Source organism: Hippoglossus stenolepis, chromosome 15 (genome assembly GCF_022539355.2).
Source record: "Hippoglossus stenolepis isolate QCI-W04-F060 chromosome 15, HSTE1.2, whole genome shotgun sequence".
Lineage (NCBI taxonomy): Eukaryota > Metazoa > Chordata > Actinopteri > Pleuronectiformes > Pleuronectidae > Hippoglossus > Hippoglossus stenolepis.
This window is the reverse complement of record NC_061497.1, coordinates 24001915-24024414: the sequence shown is the minus strand read 5'-3', so window position 1 is coordinate 24024414 and position 22500 is coordinate 24001915. Positions and strand designations below refer to the sequence as shown.

Genomic DNA, 22500 nt, shown 5'->3' with positions numbered 1-22500 from the left:
ATCAGGCAGTCAGACAGGCAACTTCTGCACCGTCTGCAGTCTGAGAGAGAGAGAGAGAGAGAGAGACACAGACAGACAGACAGACAGACAGACAGACAGACAGACAGACAGACAGACAGACAGACAGACAGACAGACAGACAGACAGACTTGTGTTGTCTCTCAGTTAGTTTGACTTTAAACCAGCTGTAGCTCTGTGTTTGGCACACACATTTTAATATATTTTAGTATTTTAACAAAGGACTAATGACTTCTTTTTGTGTATGTAAGGTATTGTTATGATGTGTATGGGTTGTGTGTGACTACTGTTTACAAACCAAATGGGCTCTCGGGACAGTAAAGACGACCTTAACCTTTTAATCTCTAACCTTATTCTACTTTTTTATTTTTCATTCTTTCGTAAACACACTCTGCCTCTCACTGAATCTCCTCTAACACCAGGTGGAAACAGGCCGCTGTGAAATGCAGTAAATCCTGAACACCAACAACTTCTTCTCAAACACAACCAGCTCCCTCCCAGTCAGGATGTGTCTGTGTCTCCTCCTCACAGACGTGAGCCAGTAAGAACCAGTGAACAACAAGCTGTGAACTGTGGGAGATGAGTCACTGCAGGAGAACGAGAGGGGAGGAGCAGAGATCTGTTTCTGTTCAGAGGGAGGAACTGCTCTGAGCTAGCCCTGGCACCAGCTGAAATGCTATAAGAAAATCAATTAGACAGAGGAAAGATTCTGGGTTGTTCGATCTGTCTGGATCTACTGAAGGATCCGGTGACTACTGTCTGTGGACACAGCTACTGTATGAGCTGTATTAACACCCACTGGGACAATGGGGAGGAGAGAGGAAGCTACAGCTGCCCTCATGCAGACAGACTCTTCACACCGAGGCCTGGGTCCTGAGGAAAAACACCATGTTAGCTGATTTAGTGGAGGAGCTGAAGAAGACTGGACTCAAGCTGCTCCTGCTGGGATCACTGCTATGTGCTGGACCTGAAGATGTACCTGTGATGTCTGCACTGGGGGAGGAAACTAAAAAGCTCTCAAGTCCTGTTTGAAGTTTGTTTGGCCTCTTATTGTGAAAACACTTCCAGCTAGCCATCTTCAGTCAGCTCCATTGAAGAAGCACAAGCTGGTGGAGCCTCGGAGAAGCTCCAGGAGAACATCTGCCTTCGCCACCATGAGGATGAAGATGTCGCACTGATCAGCAGTAATTGTTATCTCTGCCTAGATGAACATAAAGACCACGACACAGTGTCAAAGGCAGAAAGGACTGAGAGGAGAGAGCTCGGCCGAGGAGACAAACAATCCAGAGACTCCAGGACACAGAGAAAGATGTGAAGCTGCTTCAACAGGAGGAGGAGGCCGTCAATGGCTCTGCTGATAAAGCAGTGGAGGACAGTGAGAAGATCTTCACTGAGCTGATCCGGCCTGCTGAAAGAAGCTCTGATGTGAAGCAGGCAGATCAGATCCCAGGCAGGAAACTGAAGTGAGTTTGTAGCCAGAGAGCTTCAGGAGAGACTGGATGAGAGATCACTGAGCTGAAGAGGAAAGACTACTGAAACTGAAGGCAGCTCTCAGACACAGAGGATCACAAACTGTTTCTTTGCAATAACTACCCCTCACTGTCACCACTCAGTGAATCTACACTCATCCAGCATCAGGATCCGTCCTCTGAGGTACTTTGAGGATCGTGACAGCAGCTGTGTCCCAGGTCAGAGGCTCGACTACAGGACATCTGAGGAGACAGAGACAGAGATTTTACAGATCAGGCCTCAAGTGGATGTTTACTGCCAGCAACCAGAGCCAGAGACCAGAGCTGACTTCTTAAGATATTCACAGGAAATCACACTGGATCCAAACACAGTAAACAAACATCTGTTATATTATTCAGGAGGGAAACAGAAAAGTAAAACGATGAGAATAATAGTCTATTCTAATCACCCAGACAGATTCACTGGTTGTTGTCAGGTCCTGAGTAGAGAGAGTCTGACTGGACGTTGTTACTGGGAGGTGGAGGTGGAGGTGGAGGTGGAGGTGAGAGGAGAAAGTTGTAGCAGTCACATACAAGAATATCAGCAGAGCAGGAGGCCTGATGAATGTGCATTTGGATTCAATGGATAAATCTTGGTCACATTGTTATGGAAACAGATATAGTCTTTGTATTACAACAGCATCAACACCCAGTGTCAGGTCCTGTGTGTCCTGGTAGGAGTAGGAGGTACCTGGATCACAGTGCAGGTGTTCTGTCCTCTACAGAGTCTCACACCATGACTCCTCCACAGAGTCCACACCACATTCACTCAGCCTCTATGCTGGAGTTTGGCTTATTATTCTGAGACACAGCTGAGTTCTGTAAACTCAAATAGACTTTAGTCATTAAAAGTAAAGATTTAGATTCTGTGTTTGTAATCTTGAACTTCTTTTGTCTCCATGTTTGTTGATCAAAGTCTGTCGTGGGTGACGTTTCTGCTCCGCACAGAGATCAGCTGTCAATTCAAACACTGACCTTCCTTTATCACACATATTCAGTTCTCACTTTGTAAAGACAGAAATCTATAATTACACTGACATGAATGTGTTTGAAAGAACTAATGTTGCTGTTGTTTTCAAATCAAAGCAGAAATCAGGTTGGGTGTGATGTTTTAGAACCTGTAGCCCATCCTGGGATTAGTGTTGTAGCGCTGAATAGATTTGGTAACTTTCTGGAAACTTTCCATGGAAGTTAAGCTCAGGAATTTGGAAATGTTGACACTTTTTTGCAAAGTTAGCCTATACAGGGAAGTTGGGGAAGTTGAAAACAAGACTAGGCGAGCCGAGCTCAGCTGACCCTGGATGCAGCCTGCTGGGAATATTTGTCTGCCAGAAAAGTAAACTCTATGACTTTGTGTTGTTGTTGAACTGCCTTTGTCATTACCTCTCGCATGTTGATCTGTTACACTGAAGCCAGTTGTTCATGTTAATACCAAGTTCATTTGTATACAGTAGGCTAACCTTTACAGCACTGAGAGAGTAGATATTTTAATTTGATTTTTCTAAAATTTTTTTCTACTTATTCTTTGTACTTTGTGCCTTTTGAATAAACTATTTACAACATCACTGTGTTATACTATTCTAATTTGATCATTTATTATTTGTTTTATCATCCTTCAACTTATCTTTCACATGAAGACTTATCCTTTTATTTCTTTATTCTTTTGATCCTTTACTTTGTTTGAAATTTGTTTTAAACTCTGCTTCCTGACTTTAAATTGTCTTCTTCTAATCTGTCTGTTGTGTTTGCATGTTAGTTAATGTGAATTGTCACTGTAAATAAATCAACTCTGAATTCAAACTTTTCTGTTCAGCTGTTGAAAAAAATACCATTTGAATAACTCAAATAAGTGCAGGAACGGAACTACGTGATGCAAAACACGTCGAACAAATATATCTCCCATCAGAAAACAAACAAAAACCCTGTGTCGACTAAACTTGTAATTTACACTTCTACGACATTTACTTGTAAAAATTAGATTGGGGAGATAAATTATGTGGAAAGAGCATTTATTTGAAAGTCTCAACACCTGGGGTACAGTATGATGCTGAAAGACGATCACTCATCATGTCCCACGTCACACGGCTGATGCAGTTTAATATAAAACCAACGATCCACCTGAAGGTAACTTGGCAAAAAGAGACGATCATAATAACTTATAGCAGATAGAAGCCTCTGTCGGATACGTAAACACCAGTTCTGAATATAAGATTACAATGAAGAGATGGATATTTCTCCTGGCGGACATTGGACATTTACAGAGGTTTAGTCACATAAGAAGCAGGACTCTCAGTGACATACTCTTAGATATTGCATCAATCACAATGTTTGGCTTTTCTTAACGAGATTAAAGTGATGCTCAAGGTCCCAGCCTCCTTTTTAGGAGGGAAAGAGTTTAATCGAGAGAAGATGGGAGGGAATTTAGGTTTTTAGCAGAATAAAGTAAGGTTGCACACCCTAAAAGAAATGAATCTATATAATTATTTCTTCCAAAATAAAGATCTGAGCTCCTTTAAGTTCTTTTTAGTGGATGTTCAGATTAAATCAGGAACATTTTCTCAAGTTTTCTGGGTTTTAAACAGAACAAGTCTGAAAGGAACGTGGTTTGCCATTTGAACACACGAAGCTGTCACTAGTGTCTTTTCCTCAGAGGCCTGACTAACACATGTTAAAACTAAACTTTCAGTCCTTCTGTGTCCTCAAAGAAAAATAACCTTCAGCTCCAGGACAAATAAATATTGATGACATGATTTAAGAAACATCTGCATAGAAAACCAAATACATCTGTTCATATTTATTTAGTTCAGACACACTTTGTTTGTTTTTAACAAATTCTGTAGTGTGTGGTGTCTCCATCATGTTGACATTTTACAAGTCAGGGATTGTTCTTGAGGCAGAATCCAGACGACAGGTTCTGGTTGCAGTGCTGCAGATCATGGAATAAAAGAACCAAGGTTGAACCTGTTTATCATAGTTGCATAATCGTAGTTGATGGTCAGGGGCTGGTGGGGGTTGTGTTTAGATAAAGCGCTTTAATTATTAGGGCCCTAGCAATTTCCACTGTGGAGGCCCTCTTGAACTTGTAAGGATTATTCTATTATAGTGACCCAGATGAATTGGCTTTTATATTTCAACATGCTCAACTTCTTACCAAACTTTGCAGAAAAATAAGAAAGTGGTGAAAATTTCATGATTCTGGAGTAATTTGAAATGGGCGTGGCAAATGGCTCAACAGCGCCCTGGAACGCAGCCCCTAGGTTTCCTTTGACCGATTCTTCACAAAAAAATCGTAGCCCAGGTGTATCGCACTCAGACAAACAAAAAGTCTCTAAGGGCATTATGAAAACGCAACAGGAAGCCCATTTTGCATTTAGTGGCCATTTTGGCCATATTCCACATTTACTTTGACGAATCCGTACTCCAGGGCTTTTATCAGATCAACTTCAACTGAGATGAGTCAATATCACAACAACATGACCAAAACAGGAGCCCACCATTTTGGCTTTTAGTGGTATATTTTTTATATATATGTTTTTTTCATTTTTTTTTCTAGGAACAGTACAACAACAGTGCTATTTTTGCGGCACAAAAAGGCGTTGTGGCGGAGCGTTATGGGAAAACGCAACAGGAAGTCGCTATTTTTGACGCAGCACGCTCGATCATATCAACTTTTAAATGACGCTATCTCAACAATACGGAGATTTTTGTTTTGACTCGAACAGATCGGTTCAGCGCGAGTGATACGGACAGCGCTGCACGTGGGATGCATGGAATGCAGCGTGATTAGTGGCCGTGGGTTCGGAGCCGCTTTCCCGGTCCATTAAGCGGCATAATCAGTACAAACAACAGTACAACACTACCACCTGGTGGACAAATGTGAAACTGTAGAAACAGTCTGTTCTAACAATTACTATAATAACAAAATACTTATAACAATAATATCTAAATTCTTACAACATATTTAATTTAGATTGAAGTTAATGTTGGCTCTTCTTTCTTTATTATTATTCTAACCTAAATGATTTGGCTTTTTGAGCCTTCAACATGCTCAAAAGTGGTGAAAATTTAATCTATATTGACTCATCGTCACAGCGCCACCTGCCAAGGACAGGAAGTGGACATGCTGAGGCATTTTGATGCATCTGCCCTGAAGAAGCATCAATAAACAGCTCAAATGAGCTGAGACAAGTCATTGACCATGGTCAGAATCGACATTTCCTCAAACCGTGGAACATTGCTTGCAGCGAAGGATCATCCTTCACAAAGGAGACAATGTTGTCATAACTCCAGTGTGCATCGTCTTATCACCACCAAACTCTCTGTCTCATGATTATAGTCCAAGCTCGAACATAGCTCCATGTGTCAATATTTCCTCAGTGTCATCAGGAAGGCCACCTACTGATTCACCATGAAACAGGAAGTACTAACCCCTCTGCATTATCCAACCGGCCCCGACCATTTCTGACCTATGATCACAATCCTGACCTGAATAGCCCCATATTAATATCAGTGCAGGGTCATAGCGTCGCACCTATTGATCAGTGCAGGTCTGATTTGTTGTAACATTGTCCAATTGACAATTGCTCACGCCACATCAGAGCCCCAAACATGCAACGCAGAGACATGCGCTGGTCAGTTGATCGCTCTCCACTAACCGCAACAGGCTTCAAAATGCATGAGTCGGCACACAGGCAACGTAGTCTCTAGTTATATTTATTATTAGTACTATTATTTCTGTTGTTGTCTTGAGTTTGTATTTTTAAAAATTAGATAATTACTACTCAATTCAACAGGTAAATTATTCCAATCCTAATATAGTAAAAATAGTTTTGGCCGACACTGTCCCACTGTCATCCAGCCCACATCCTGTGTGGAATGATGGCACTTGGAGCAGTCCGCCCTGTTTGCCAGGATCTGAGTAATTCTAATTAGTTTGTGCTATTTGTGCAATATTCACTCATTGTTCTGTTCTGTCTATTATTGCAGTACATACACTACATACAAATGATGGGAATGAGTTTGTTTAAGGTTCTTAATAAGATGTGATTAACTGTATGCTTTGATGTTACAGGTGAATATTTCTCATTGTTTGGCTGTTTGTTTTGAGCAGATTGAAGTCACAAATCCAGATGAAACTCCGCACAAGGTGTTGCAGTGGGTGGTGGATCCAGGTGAGGCAGGGCTTAACTGCAGCCAATGGCTATGCAAAGCTTACAGTCAACACAGCGGTTTGAGATCCAAGACCAATGAGATCATGTAAGTGTCTGTGTTTGATTTTCATTTTTCGTTTTTTATACGACACAGTTCGCTTTGGTAAAACGGAAGCTGAAACTCAGAACGAGCACATTTTTGATTTTCTTTTTGCGATTGATTACACTTGATTACTATCACCCAACTCTGCAGCTCTGCAGAAGCTTCAGATAGATTAGTTTGTTGATTTGGTTCTGTTATCAGTTTCTAGATTTTCTGTAATAATCAAATAATGCAGCTTTAAGTAAGCAAGAAAGGATCTTAAAGTCTCTCTGGTGAAAATCATGAAAATAGATTCTCAATTTGCAAACCTGAAGACAAATTGGAATTCTTTCCTCATTCTTTTTGAACTGATGAACACGTGTTCCGAAAGACACGACATGTTTGAGGTGTGGAGATTTACAGTAGATGGGGATCATTTTTATCGGGACATTAACTGTCCATGTCTCGCCAGCTCTTTCTCTACAGCCGCTTTGTAGGAACGGGCACATTAGAGATAAGGTTTTATCAGGATTAGCCAGGGACCACACAGGTGTGAAGGAGCCCTGAATCACAACTCCACTCTCCAGGAGCCGGTTAGCTTTGTCTGTACTGTCTAGAAAAACCACCACAGTGCTGTTCATTCGTGAGGCAGACTTCACACTATCATATCCAACAACCTCACCTACAGCCAGACTGACCTCTTCGACCGAGCAGTCCACAGCCGGACACAGTTTGATGCCGTGTCGGCGTGTTAGTTTGTGGAGGCCGAAGCCTCCACCTGCAGCAGCCATGCTGCACAGACACACCGGGGGAGAGAGAGAGAGAGAGAGAGAGAGAGAGAGAGAGAGAGAGAGAGAGAGAGAGAGAGAGAGAGAGAGAGAGAGAGAGAGAGAGAGAGAGAGAGAGAGAGAGAGAGAGAGAGAGAGAGAGAGAGGGAGAGAGAGTGAGAGAGAGGGAGAGAGGGAGAGAGGGAGAGAGAGAGAGAGAGAGAGAGGAAGAGAGAGAGAGAGAGAGGAGACAGACAGACAGACAGACAGACAGACAGACAGACAGACAGACAGACCGTTGTCTCCTCAGCGGTCGGACTTTTAAACCAGCTGTAGCCCTGGTGTTTGGCACACACACATTTTAATATATTTTATTATTTTAACAAAGGACTAATGACTCTTTTTGTGTATGTATGTATTGTTATGATGTGTATGGGTTGTGTGTGACTACTGTTTACAAACCAAATGGCCCCTCGGGGACAGTAAAGACGACCTTAACCTTAACTTAACCTTTATTCTACTTTTTTAGTTTTTCATTCTTCGTAAAACACACTCTGCCTCTCACTGAATCTCCTCTTAACACCAGGTGGGAACAGGCCGCTGTGAAATGCAGTAAATCCTGAAACACCAACAACTTCTTCCTCAAACACAACCAGCTCCTCCCAGTCAGGATGTGTCTGTGTCTCCTCCCTTCACAGGTGTGTCAGTGTAAGAACCAGTGAACAACAAGCTGTGACCTGTGGGAGATGAGTCACTGCAGGGAGTGAACGAGAGGGGGAGGAGCAGAGATCTGTTTCTGTTCAGAGGAAGTGAAACTGTTCTACAGTCTCTGGCACCAGCTGAAATGGCGCAGCAAGAAAATCAACGGGACAGAGAAAGATTCTGCTGTTCGATCTGTCTGGATCTACTGAAGGATCCGGTGACTACTGGCTGTGGACACAGCTACTGTAAGAGCTGTATTAACACCCACTGGGACAAAGAGGAGGAGAGAGGAAGCTACAGCTGCCCTCAGTGTGGACAGACCTTCACACCGAGGCCTGTCCTGGGGAAAAACACCATGTTAGCTGATTCACTGGAGGAGCTGAAGAAGACTGGACTCCAAGCTGCTCCTGCTGATCACTGCTATGCTGGACCTGAAGATGTGGCCTGTGATGTCTGCACTGGGAGGAAACTGAAAGCTCTCAAGTCCTGTTTGAATTGTTTGGCCTCTTATTGTGAAAAACACCTCCAGCCTCATCTTCAGTCAGCTCCATTTAAGAAGCACAAGCTGGTGGAGCCCTCGGAGAAGCTCCAGGAGAACATCTGCTCTCGTCACGATGAGGTGATGAAGATGTTCTGCCGCACTGATCAGCAGTGTATCTGTTATCTCTGCTCTGTGGAGGAACATAAAGACCACGACACAGTGTCAGCTGCGCAGAAAGGACTGAGAGGCAGAGAGCTCGGGCTGAGGAGACAAACAATCCAGCAGAGACTCAGGACACAGAGAAGAGAGTGAAGCTGCTTCAACAGGAGGAGGAGGCCGTCAATGGCTCTGCTGATAAAGCAGTGGAGGACAGTGAGAAGATCTTCACCGAGCTGATCCGTCTGCTGGAGAAAAGAAGCTCTGATGTGAAGCAGCAGATCAGATCCCAGCAGGAAACTGAAGTGAGTCGAGTCAGAGAGCTTCAGGAGAGACTGGAGCAGGAGATCACTGAGCTGAAGAGGAAAGACCATGAACTGAAGCAGCTCTCAGACACAGAGGATCACACCCAGTTTCTACACAACTACCCCTCACTGTCACCACTCAGTGAATCTACACACTCATCCAGCATCAGGATCCGTCCTCTGAGGTACTTTGAGGACGTGACAGCAGCTGTGTCCCAGGTCAGAGGTCGACTACAGGACATTCTGAGTGAGACAGAGACAGAGATTTTACAGATTGTGTCTCAAGTGGATGTTTTACTGCCACAACCAGAGCCAGAGACCAGAGCTGACTTCTTAAGATATTCACAGGAAATCACACTGGATCCAAACACAGTAAACAGACGTCTGTTATTATCTGAGGGAAACAGAAAAGTAACATGTAAGAGTGAAGAACAGTCTTATTCTAATCACCCAGACAGATTCACTGTTTGGTGTCAGGTCCTGAGTAGAGAGAGTCTGACTGGACGTTGTTACTGGGAGGTGGAGGTGGGGGTGAGAGGAGGAGTTAGTGTAGCAGTCACATACAAGAATATCAGCAGAGCAGGAGGCTCAGGTGAATGTAGATTTGGATTCAATGATAAATCTTGGTCATTATCTTGTTATAGAAACAGTTATATCTTTCGTTACAACAGCACCAGGACTCCAGTGTCAGGTCCTGTGTCCTCCAGAGTAGGAGTGTACCTGGATCACAGTGCAGGTGTTCTGTCCTTCTACAGCGTCTCTGACACCATGACTCTCCTCCACAGAGTCCAGACCACATTCACTCAGCCTCTCTATGCTGGAGTTTGGGTTTATTATCCTGGATCCACAGCTGAGTTCTGTAAACTCAAATAGACTCGAGTCATTAAAAGCAGTGATTTAGATTCTGTGTTTAAATCTTGAACTTCTTTTGTCTCCATGTTTGTTGATCAAAGTTCGTCGTGGTGACGTTTCTGCTCCGCACAGAGATCAGCTGTCAATCAAACACTGACCTTCCTTTATCACACATATTCAGTTCTCACTTTGTAAAGACAGAAATCTATAATTACACTGACATGAATGTGTTTGAAAGAACTAATGTTGCTGTTGTTTTCTAAATCAAAGCAGAAATCAGGTTGTGTGATGTTTTAGAACCTGTATCGATCCTGATTAGTGTTGCAAAGGGGCGGAACATTTCCGGTAACTTTCTGGAAACTTTCCATGGGAAGTTAAGCTCAGGAATTTTGGAAATGTTGACACTTTTTTTTGCAAAAGTTAGCCTATAACAGGGAAGTTAAAGGAAGTTGAAAACAAGACTAGGCGAGCCGAGCTCAGCTGGACCCTGGATGCAGCTCGTTGGGAACATTGTCTGCCAGAAAAGTAAACCTATGACTTTGTGTTGTTGTTGAACGTCTTTGTCATTACCTCGCATGTTGATTCCTTGTTACACTGAAGCCATGTTCATGTTAATACCAAGTTCATTTGTATACAGTAGGCTAACCTTTTACAGCACTGAGAGTAGGATGTATTTTTTAATTTGATTTTTCTCTAATTTTCTACTTATTCTTTGTACTTTGTGCCTTTTGAATAAACTATTTTACAACATCACTGTGTTTTATACTATTCTAATTTTATCATTTATTATTTGTTTTACTTCATCCTTCAACTTATCTTTCATGAAGATTTATCCTTTTTATTTCCTTTATTCTCTTTTTGATCCTTTACTTTGTTTGAAATTTGTTTTAAACTCTGCTTCCTGACTTTAAATTGTCTTCTTCTAATCTTGTCTCTGTTGTGTTTGCATGTTAGTTAATGTGAATTGTCACTTGTAAATAAATCAACCTGAATTCAAACTTGTTCAGCTGCTGAAAAATACCATTTGAATAACTCAAATAAGTTCAGGAACGGAACTACGTGATGTAAAACACGTTCTGAACAAATATATCTCCCATCAGGAAAAACAAACAAAAAACCCTTGTGTCGACTAAACTTGAATTTTACACACTCACACACACATAGACAGATGTGGCCCATGTGAAAGAGCATTTATTTGAAAGTCTCGAACACCTGGGGTACAGTATGATGCTGAAAGACGATCACTCATCATGTCCACGTCACACGGCTGATGCAGTTTAATATAAAACCAACGATCCACCTGAAGGTAACTTGCTAAAAAAGAGACGATCATAATAATCTTCATAGCAGATAGAAGCTTCTCTGTCGGATACGTAAACACCTGAAGTTCTGAATATAAGATTACAATGAAGAGATGGATATTTCTCCTGGTGGACATTGGACATTTACAAGAGGTTTAGTCACATAAGAAGCAGGACTCTCAGTGACATACTCTTAGATATTGCATCAATCACAATGTTTTGCTTTTCTTTAACGAGATTAAAAGTGATGTGCTCAAGGTCCCAGCTCTCGGAGGGGAAAGAGTTTAATCGAGGAGAAGATGGGGAGGGGAATTTAGGTTTTTAGCAGAATAAAGTGTTGCACAATTCTTAAAAGAAATGAATCTATATACTATTTCTTCTGTGTAAATAAAGATCTGAGCCTCTTTAAGTTCTTTTAGTGGATGTTCAGATTAAATCAGGAACATTTTCCTCAAGTTTCTCGTCTTTTAAACAGAACAAGTCTGAAAGGAACGTGTTTGTCATTTGAACACACGAAGCTGTCACTAGTGTCTTTTCCCTCAGAGGCCTGACTAACACATGTTAAAACTAAACTTTCAGTCCTTCTCTGTGTCCTCAAAGAAAAATAACCTTCAGCTCCAGGACAAATAAATATATTGGATGACATGATTTAAGAAACATCTGCATAGAAAACCAAATACATCTGTTAATATTTATTTAGTTCAGACACACCTTTGTTTGTTTTTAACAAATTCCCAGTGGTGTCTCCATCATGTTGGACATTTTACAAGTCGATTGTTCTTTGAGGCAGAATCCAGACGACAGGTTCTGTCAGAAAAAAGTGCAGACGTTGGAATAAAAGAACCATAAGTTGAACCTTGTTTATCATAAACACATTTTGTTTCCCTTCCACAACAACGAGTGTTGCAACGAGTCCTTGTAACGTGCTTCACAAATAAACCTGCAAAGCACAAAAACTATAACACTGTTTGACAAGAACACACTTTTTCCTCCCAGGCGTGAAATTGATTTTGTCCTGAGCTGGAAAACAGAGTAAACACTGACACGGCGACTTTTTAAAAGTTTTCCAGATGTGTCAGTTATCGGCTGTGACAGAGTCCTGGAGCCGGGGCGGCGTTGGAGGGCGGAGGAGACATCGTGAGGTCACTGCTCCGCGGAGTCAGCCGTCCTCTGGATGTGAGAAATCTCCAGGATGGGCATGAGGAGCTGGAACGCATCCTGGATGTAGGAGGCGCTGTGGGACGCCTGCGAGGAAAATGAACAACACATGTCAACGTGAAGCATCACGCAGATATTAATCCAACCGGGGAATCTGAACATCTTCAACATAAACACAGATATGTCTCTGCAAGATGTTGTTGCTATGGTAACACGACACAAACCTCTAAGAAGACGCCTGTTATCAGCGGGTTGAGGACGTCTCTCTTCTCATTGGACTGTGGAACACAGAGTTTGGATCAAATCACAACAACAACAATGTGCGAAAACTTATTTTAACTGTATTAAAATCAACATTCTTCTCTGTGAACATTCTGTGGTTCAAGTAAAGACTCCGGAGTTTAACGGTGGAGAATATCAAAGTATGAAAACACCAGTTTACCAGAGACTGTCCTCGACGTAACCCGCGGAGCTAAATGCTAACTGCTAACCGCCGCCGTCTTCTTCTTCGTCTTTCTCCGTGTGCTCCCGCTTCTTCTTTGTGTCTAGTGGCGGTCGCACGATTGGACGGAAAACGCGCTCTACTCCACCTACAGTCGTGGATGAGTAGCGACGTGAAATATGCCTTTAATTATGCCTGGAATTTTTGTTTTTTTTAAATTTAATAATTCTACAAATATATATCGTGTTGTTTTACTAATTAGGGCCCGAGCACCAAACAGAGTGGGAGGCCCTATTGAAATTGTAAGGATTATTATTATGATTATTATTATGATTATTATTATTAACTCGGTCCACCATTTAGGAGCCAGGACAGCAAACAGTCGTGATCCTGTTGAGTGGTTAGCTCGCAGCGAGGGAGCAACAAGCCGATTGGCAGATGCAGAGCAGATCTCAAAGATGTCTCCTTCAAATTAACGGTCAATTGGTGAGATTTTATGGTTATTTGCATATTTAGTTGCATAATCGGTAGTTGGGATGTATTGTGGGGTTGGTGGGGGTTGTGTTTTAGATAAAAGGCTTTTTAATTATTATTATTATTATTATTATTTCTGTTGTTGTCTTGAGTTTGTATTTTAAAAATTAGATCATTACTACTCAATTCAACAGGTAAACTATTCCAATCCCACATAGCAAAATAGTTTTGGCCGACACTGTCCCACTGTCATCCAGCCCACATCCTGTGTGGAATGATGGCACTTGAGCAGTCCGCTCCTGTTTGCCAGATCTGAGTGGCCCTAATTAGTTTTGTGCTATTTGTGCAATATTCACCATTGTTCTGTTCTGTCTGTTATTGCACAGTACATACACTGCATACAAAATGATGTAATGAGTTTGTTTGCCCTTAATAAGATGTGATTAACTGTATGCTTTGATGTTACAGGTGAATATTTCTCATTGTTTGGCTGTTTGTTTCCTTGATGGCAGATTGAAGTCACAAATCCAGATGAAACTCCGGCACAAGGTGTTGCAGTGGTGGTGACTCCAGGTGAGGTGCAGGGCTTAACCGCAGCCAATGGCTATGCAAAGCTTACAGTCAACACAGCGGCCGGAGATCCAAGACTGATGATCGATGTAAGTGTCTGAAGTTTCTTGATTTTCATTCTTGCTCTTTATACGACACAGTTCGTTTGCAAACGGAAGCTGAAACCTGCATCAGAGCACATTTTTGATTTTCTTTTGCGATTGATTACAATTTGATTACTATCACCCAACTCTGCAGCTCTGTGCAGGTTTCAGATAGATTTAGTTTGTTGATTTGGTTCTGTTACTGCTGTCGAGATTTCTTGTAATAATCAAATAATGCAGCTTTAAGTAAGCAAGAAAGGATCTTAAAGTCCCCCTCTGGTGAAAATCAAGTGAAAAATAAATTCCTCAATTTTAAACCTGAAGACCAAATTGAATTCTTCCTCATTCTTTTTCAGAACCATGAACACATGTCTCCTGAAAGATACATGTTTGAGGTGTGGAGATTTACAGTAGATGGGGATCATTTTTATCGGGACATTAACTGTCCATGTCTCGCCAGCTCTTTCTCTAAGAGCTCATTTTGTAGGAACGGGGGCACATTAGAGATTAGGACCTTTTTATCAGGATTAGCCAGGGACCACACAGGTGTGAAGGAGCCCTGAATCACAACTCCACTCTCCAGGAGCTGGTTAGCTTTGTCTGTACTGTCTAGAAAAACCACCACAGCGCTGTTCATTCGTGAGGCAGACTTCACACTATCATATCCAACAACCTCACCTACAGCCAGACTGACCTCTTCGACCGAGCAGTCCACAGCCGGACACAGTTTGATGCCGTGTCGGCGTGTTAGTTTGTGGAGGCCGAAGCCTCCACCTGCAGCAGCCATGCTGCACAGACACACCGGGGAGAGAGAGAGAGAGAGAGAGAGAGAGAGAGGGGGAGACGGAGGGAGAGAGAGAGAGAGAGAGAGAGAGAGGAGAGAGAGAGAGGGGGACAGAGGGAGAGAGAGAGAGAGAGAGGGAGAGAGAGGGAGAGAGAGAGGGAGAGAGAGAGAGAGAGGGAGAGAGAGAGAGAGAGAGAGAGAGAGAGGGAGAGAGAGAGAGAGAGAGAGAGAGAGAGAGAGAGAGAGAGAGAGAGAGAGAGAGAGAGAGAGAGAGAGAGAGGGAGAGAGGGAGAGAGAGAGAGGGAGAGAGGGAGAGAGAGAGAGAGAGAGGGAGAGAGAGGGAGGGAGAGAGAGAGAGAGGGAGAGAGAGAGAGAGAGAGAGAGAGAGAGGGAGAGAGAGAGAGAGAGAGAGAGAGAGAGAGGGAGAGAGAGAGAGAGAGAGAGAGAGAGGGAGAGAGAGAGAGTGAGAGAGAGAGAGAGAGAGAGAGAGAGAGAGAGAGAGAGAGAGAGAGAGAGAGAGAGAGGGAGAGGAGAGAGAGAGAGGGAGAGAGGAAGAGAGAGAGAGAGAGAGAGGGAGACAGACAGACAAGACAGACCGTTGTCTCCTCAGCTGATCGGACTTTTAAACCAGCTGTAACCCTGTTTTGGCACACACATTTTAATATATTTTATTATTTTAACAAGGACTAATGACTCTTTTGTGTATGTGTATGTATTATGATGTGTATGGGTTATTCAATGTGACTACTGTTTACAAACAAATGGCCCCTCAGAGATATTAAAGACGACACAACCTTAGCAACCTTTATTCTACTTTTTTTAGTTTTTTCTTATTTCTTTGTGAAACACACTCTGCCTCTCACTGAATCTCCTCTTAACACCAGGTGGGAACAGGCCGCTGTGAAATGCAGTAAATCCTGAAACACCAACAACTTCTTCCTCAAAACACAACCAGCTCCTCCCAGTCAGGATGTGTCTGTGTCTCCTCCCTTCACAGGTGTGTCAGTGTAAGAACCAGTGAACAACAAGCTGTGACCTGTGGGAGATGGTCTGCAGGAGTGAACGAGAGGAGGAGCAGAGATCTGTTTCTGTGCAGAGGAAGTGAGAAACTGTTCAGTCTCTGGCACCAGCTGAAATGAAGCAGCAAGAGAATCAGCAGGACAGAGAAAGATTCTGCTGTTGATCTGTCTGGATCTACTGAAGGATCAGTGACTACTGGCTGTGGACACAGCTACTGTAAACTGTATTAACACCCACTGGGACAAAGAGGAGGAGAGAGGAAGCTACAGCTGCCCTCGGAGTGTGGACAGACCTTCACACGAGGCTGTCCTGGGAAAAACACCATGTTTGCTGATTCACTGGAGGAGCTGAAGAAGACTGGACTCCAAGCTGCTCCTGCTGATCACTGCTATGCTGGACCTGAAGATGTAGCCTGTGATGCTCTGCACTGGGAGAAACTGAAAGCTCTCAAGTCCTGTTTGAATTGTTTAACTCTTATTGTAAAACTTACCTCCAGCCTCATCTTCCAGTCAGCTCCATTTAGAAGCACAAGCTGAGTGGAGCCCTCGGGAAGCTCCAGGAGAACATCTGCTCTCGTCACGATGAGGTGATGAAGATGTTCTGCCACACTGATCAGCAGTGTATCTGTTATCTCTGCTCTGTGGAGGAACATAAGGAGCCACGACACAGTGTCAGCTGCCAGCAGAAAGGACTGAGAGGCAGAGAGAGCTCGGGCTGAGGGCAAACAATCCAGCAGAGACTCCAGGACACAGAAAAAGACGTGAAGCTGCTTCAACAGGAGGAGGAGGCCGTCCAATGGCTCTGCTGACAAACAGTGGAGGACAGTGAGAAGATCTTCACGAGCTGATCCGTCTGCTGGAGAAAGAAGCTCTGATGTGAAGCAGCAGATCAGATCCAGCAGCAAACTGAAGTGAGTCGAGTCAGAGAGCTTCAGGAGAACTGGAGCAGGGAGATCACTGAGCTGAAGAGGAAAGACCATGAACTGAAGCTCTCAGACATGAAGGATCACACCCAGTTCCTACACCAACTACCCCTCACTATCACCACTCAGTGAATCTACACACTCATCAGCATCAGGATCAAGTCCTCTGAGGAACTTTGAGGGCCGTGACAGCAACTGTGTCCCAGGTCAAGGAGTCGACTACAGGACATTCTGAGTGAGACAGAGACAGGAATTTTACAGATTGTGTCTCAAGTGGATGTTTACTGCCACAGCCAGAGCCAGAGACCAGAGCTGACTTTTTAAAAGATATTCACCACGAAATCACACTGGATCAAACACAACAAACAGCTGTTATTATCTGAGGAAACAGAAAAGTAACATGTAGAGTAAAGAACAGTCTTATTCTAATCACATGGTTGATTATGCTAGGACTCAGGTCCTGAGTAGAAGAGTCGACTGGGCGTTATTCCCCCACTACAGGAGGTGGAGGTGGAGGTGAGAGGAGGAGTTAGTGTAGCAGTCACATACAGAATATCAGCAGAGCAGGAGGCTCAGTGAATGTAGATTTTGGATACAATGATAAATCTTGGTCATTATCTTGTTAGAAACAGTTATATCTTTCGTTACAACAGCACCAGGACTCCAGTGTCAGGTCCTGTGTCCTCCAGAGTAAGTGTGCTGGATCACAGTGCAGGTGTTCTGTCCTTCTCACAGCCGTCTCTGACACCATGACTCTCCTCCACAGAGTCCAGACCACATTCACTCAGCCTCTCTATGCTGGAGTTTGGGTTTATTCGGAGACACAGCTGAGTTCTATCAAACTCAAATAGACTCGAGTCATTAAAAGCAGTGATTTAAGATTCTGTGTTTAAATCATCTTCAGAGCTTCTTTTTGTCTCCATGTTTGTTGATCAAAGTTAAATCATTGTAGTTTTCTGCTCCATGGGAATCAGCTGGCATCAATCAAACACTAGCCTTCCTTTATCACACATATTCAGTTCTCACTTTGTAAAGACAGAAATCTATAATTACACTCACATGAATGTGTTTGAAAGAACTCATGTTGCTGTTGTTTTCTAAATCAAGCAGAAATCAGGTTGTGATGTTTTAGAACCTGTATCGATCCTGATTAGTGTTGCAAAGGAACATTTCATTAACTTTCTGGAAACTTTCATGGGAAATTAAGCTCAGGAATTTGATATTGAAAGCACTTTTTTACGAGATTAGCCTATAACAGGGAAGTTAAGGAAGTTGAAAACAAGACTAGGCGAGAGCCGAGCTCGGCTGGACCCTGGATGCATCGTTAGGAACATTGTCTGCCAGAAATAAACTTCTGACTTTGTGTTGTTGTTGAACGTCTTTGTCATTACCTCGCATGTTGATTCCTTGACACACTGAAGCCATGTTCATGTTAATACAAGTTCATTTGTATACAGTAGGTATTAACCTTTTACAGCACTGAGGTAGGATGTATTTTTAATTTTATTTTTCTCTAATTATCTACTTATTCTTTGTACTTTGTGCCTTTTGAATAAACTATTTTACAACATCACTGTGTTTATACAATTCTAATTTTATCATTTATTATTTGTTTTACTCTTAAATCGCTAACTTATCTTTCTTGATTTATCCTTTTTATTTCCTTTATTCTCTTTTTGATCCTTTACTTTGTTTGAAATTTGTTTTAAACTCTGCTTCCTGACTTTAGATTGTCTTCTTCTAATCTTGTCTCTGTTGTGTTTGCATGTTAGTTAATGCTGAATTTATCTTGTAAATAGAAAATCAACCTGAATTCAAACTTGTTCAGCTGCTGAAAAATACCATTTTGAATAACTCAAATAAGTTCAGGAGCGGAACTCATTGATGTAAACACGTTCTGAACAAATATCTCCCATCAGGAAAAACTGACAAAAACCCTCAGTCGACTAAACTTGGTACACATACACACAAATGACAGATGTGGCCCATGTGAAAGAGCATTTATTTGAAAGTCTCGAACACCTGGGGTACAGTATGATGCTGAAAAACAGATACTCATCATGTCCCGTCACAGTGATGCAGTTTAATATAAAACCAACGATCACCTGAAGGTAACTTGCTAAAAGAGACGATCATAATAATCTTCATAGCAGATAGAAGCTTCTCTGTCGGATCGTAAACACCTGAAGTTCTGAATATAAGATTACAATGAAGAGATGGATATTTCTCCTAGTGGACATTGGACATTTACAAGAGAGTTTAGTCACATAAGAAGCAGGACTCTCAGTGACATACTCTTGAATGTTGCATCAATCACAATGTTTGCTTTTCTTTGAGATTAAAAGTGATGTGCTCAAGGTCCCAGCTCTCGGAGGAAAAGAGTTTAATCGAGAGAGAAGATGGGAGGGGAATTTAGGTTTTAGCAGAATAAAGTGTTGCACAATTCTTAAAAGAAATGAATCTATATACTATTTCTTCTGTGTAAAGATCTGAGCCTCTTTAAGTTCTTTTAGTGGATGTTCAGATTAAATCAGGAACATTTTCCCTCAAGTTTCTCGTCTTTTAAACAAGAACAAATCACAGAAAGGAGCGTGTTTGTCATTTGAACACGAAGCTGTCTAGTGTCTTTTCCCTCAAGGCTATGTGCACATGTTAAAGCTAAACTTTCCAGTCCTTCTCTGTGTCCTCAAAAAGAAAAATAACCTTCAGCTCAGGACAAGGAAATATATTGGATGACATGATTTAAGAAACATCACCATAAAATACATCATCTGTTCATATTTTATTTAGTTCAAGACACACCTTTGTTTGTTTTTTAACGGAATTCCCAGTGGTGTCTCCATCATGTTGGACATTTTACAAGTCGATTGTTCTTTGAGGCAGAATCCAGACGACAGGTTCTGTCAGAAAAAAGTGCAGACGTTGGAATAAAAGAACCATAAGTTGAACCTTGTTTATCATAGTTGCATAATCGGTAGTTGGGATGTATTGTGGGGTTGGTGGGGGTTGTGTTTTAGATAAAAGGCTTTTTAATTATTAGGGCCCGAGCACCGACGGTGGGAGGCCCTCTTGAACTTGTAAGGATTATTCTTATTATAGTGACCCAGATGAATTGGCTTTTTGAGGCTTTAACATGCTCAACTGTACAAACTTGCAGAAAATAAGAAATTGGTGAAAATTTAAGTATTCTGGAGTAATTTGAAATGGGCGTGGCAGAATGGCTCAACAGCGCCCCTGGAGCAGCAGCCCCTAGGTTTCCCTTTGACCGATCTTCACAAATCGTAGCCAGGTGTATCGTGACCAGACAAACAAAAAAAGTCTCAAGGCATTATGAAAACGCAACAGGAAGCCCGCCATTTTGCATTTGAGTGGCCATTTGGCCATATTCACATTTTTACTTTGACGAACTTGTCCCAGGGCTTTCATCAGATCAACTTCAAATTGAGATGAGTCATCATCACAACAACATGACCAAACAGGAAGCCCACCATTTTGGCTTTAGTGGTATATTTTTTTATATATATGTTTTTTTTCATTTTTTTTTTTCTAGGAACAGTACAAAAAAGCCGTTATGGCGGAGCGTTATGGAACAACGCAACGGAAATCGCTTCTTTTGGCGTTCACGGTCGATCATATCAACTTTAAATAGCGTCATCTCAACAACATGGAGATTTTTTGTTTTGGCCTGAACAGGTCGGTCTGTGCGTAGTAATGCAACAGCGCTGCCGTGATGGCGTGGAATGTAGTGCGTGATTAGTAAACCGTGGTTGAACCCGTTTCTCGGTCCCCCCCACCCTCCATGACATAATCAGTACAACAACAATCTAACACTACCATCTGGTTGACAATCGGAAACTGTAGAAACACTCTGTCTCTAACAATTACTATAATAACAATGATTTATAGCAACTAATATCTAGATTCTTTTAACATATTTAATTTAGATTGAAGTTAATGTTGGCTCTTCTTCTTATTATTCTAACCCAAATGATTTGGCTTTTTGAGCCTTCAACATGCTCAAAGTGGTGAAAATTTAATCTATATTGACTCATCGTCTGGCGCCACCTGCTGGCGACAGGAAGTGACATGTTTATACTTTGATGCACTGCTCCTGGCTGCTTAACAATAAACATCAAATGAGCTGAGACAAGTCATTTGGACCCATGGTCAGAATCGTGGCATTTCCTCAAAACCGTGTAAACATTGAGGAGGTGCGGCGAAAGTTCATCAGCCAAGGATGCGATGTTGTGCACTGCTCCACTGTGCATCGTCCTATCACCACCAAACCTCTGTCTCATGATTATAGTCCAGCCTGAACAGCTCTGTATGTCCAATATTTCCTCAGTGTCATGAAGCTCCACCTACTGATTCACATGAAACAGGAAGTATAATCCCTCTGCATTATCCAGCGGCCCGAACTACTGACTTATGATCACAATCCTGACTGAACAGCTCCATATATTAATATCAGTGCAGGGTCATGGCGCCTACTGATCAGTGTGAAGGTGATTGTTGCCAACATTGTCAATTGACACAAAATTGCTCACGCCACATCAGAGCCCAAAGCATTTGCAACGCAGACATACGCTTGCTCATTGATAAGCTCTCTCCACTAACATAACAGGCTTCAAAATGCATGAGCTGAGGCGTTAGTGCTAGCATCAACCCTAGTTATATTTATTATTATTCTTATTATTCTGTTGTTGTCTTAAAGTTTTGTATTTTAAAAATTAGAGAATTACTACTCAATTCAACAGGTAAACTATTCCAATCCCACATAGCAAAAATAGTTTTGGCCATGCTGTCTCCACTGTCATCCAGCCCACATCCTGTGTGGAATGATGGCACTTGAACTTAGTCAGCTCTGTTTGCCAGATCTGGTGGCTCTAATTAGTTTGTGCTGTTGTGCAATATTCACCATTGTTCTGTCTGTCTGTTATTGCATGCATACACTGCATACAAAATGATGGAATGAGTTTGTTTGCCCTTAATAAGATGTGATTAACTGTATGCTTTGATGTACAGGTGGAATATTTCTCATTGTTTGGCTGTTTGTTTCCTTGATAGCAGATTAGCGTCACAAATCCAGATGAAACTCCGGCACAAGGTGTTGCAGTGGTGGTGACTCAGAGTGAGGTGCAGGGCTTAACTTACCGCAGCCAATGGCTATGCAAAACTTACAGTCAACACAGCGGCGGAGAGATCAAGACTGATGATCGATGTAAATGTCTGAAGTTTCTTGATTTTCATTCTTGCTCTTTATACGACACAGTTCGTTTCAAGCGGAAGCTGAAACCTGCATCAGAGCACATTTTGATTTTCTTTTCACGATTAGGTGATTTGATTACTATCACCCAACTCTGCAGCTCTGTGCAGGTTTCAGATGCGTTGATTTGTTGATTTGGTTTCTGTTACTGCTGTCGAGATTTCTTGTAATAATCAAATAATGCAGCTTTAAATGCTTAGAAAAGGATCTTAAAGTCCCCCTCTGAGTGAAAATCAAAATGAAAAATAGATTCCTCAATTTTAAACCTGAAGACCGGGTGAATTCTTCCTCATTCTTTTTTTCAGAACCATGAACCACGTGTCTCCTGAAAGACCACGACGCTCTTTGAGGATGTGAAATTTAGTAGATGGGGATCATTTTATAGGGACAGTAACTTGTCCATGTCTAGCCAGCTCTTTCTCTAGAGAGCTCATTTTGTAAGACGGGGCACATTAGAGA

At 42.2% G+C, this 22500-nt stretch overlaps 2 protein-coding genes and 1 long non-coding RNA gene across 6 annotated transcripts in view; 2 read left to right on the top strand and 1 right to left on the bottom strand.

Moving 5' to 3' along the window:
* dbn1 (drebrin 1) overlaps positions 1–22500 on the top strand; it is a 99610-nt gene that overhangs the window by 61673 nt on the left and 15437 nt on the right. The gene's annotated exons all lie outside the window — the stretch shown is intronic.
* On the top strand, positions 8370–10042 carry LOC118122037 (tripartite motif-containing protein 16-like). The gene is given in 2 exon segments (XM_035178443.2): positions 8370–8994; positions 8997–10042. Coding segments are annotated over 2 exon segments (1671 nt in total).
* LOC124854853 lies at positions 11197–13057 on the bottom strand. Its single transcript, XR_007034860.1, has 3 exons — positions 12923–13057; positions 12705–12758; positions 11197–12567 (listed from the first exon to the last, which is right to left on the bottom strand). It is a non-coding gene; the product is annotated as an uncharacterized LOC124854853 (long non-coding RNA).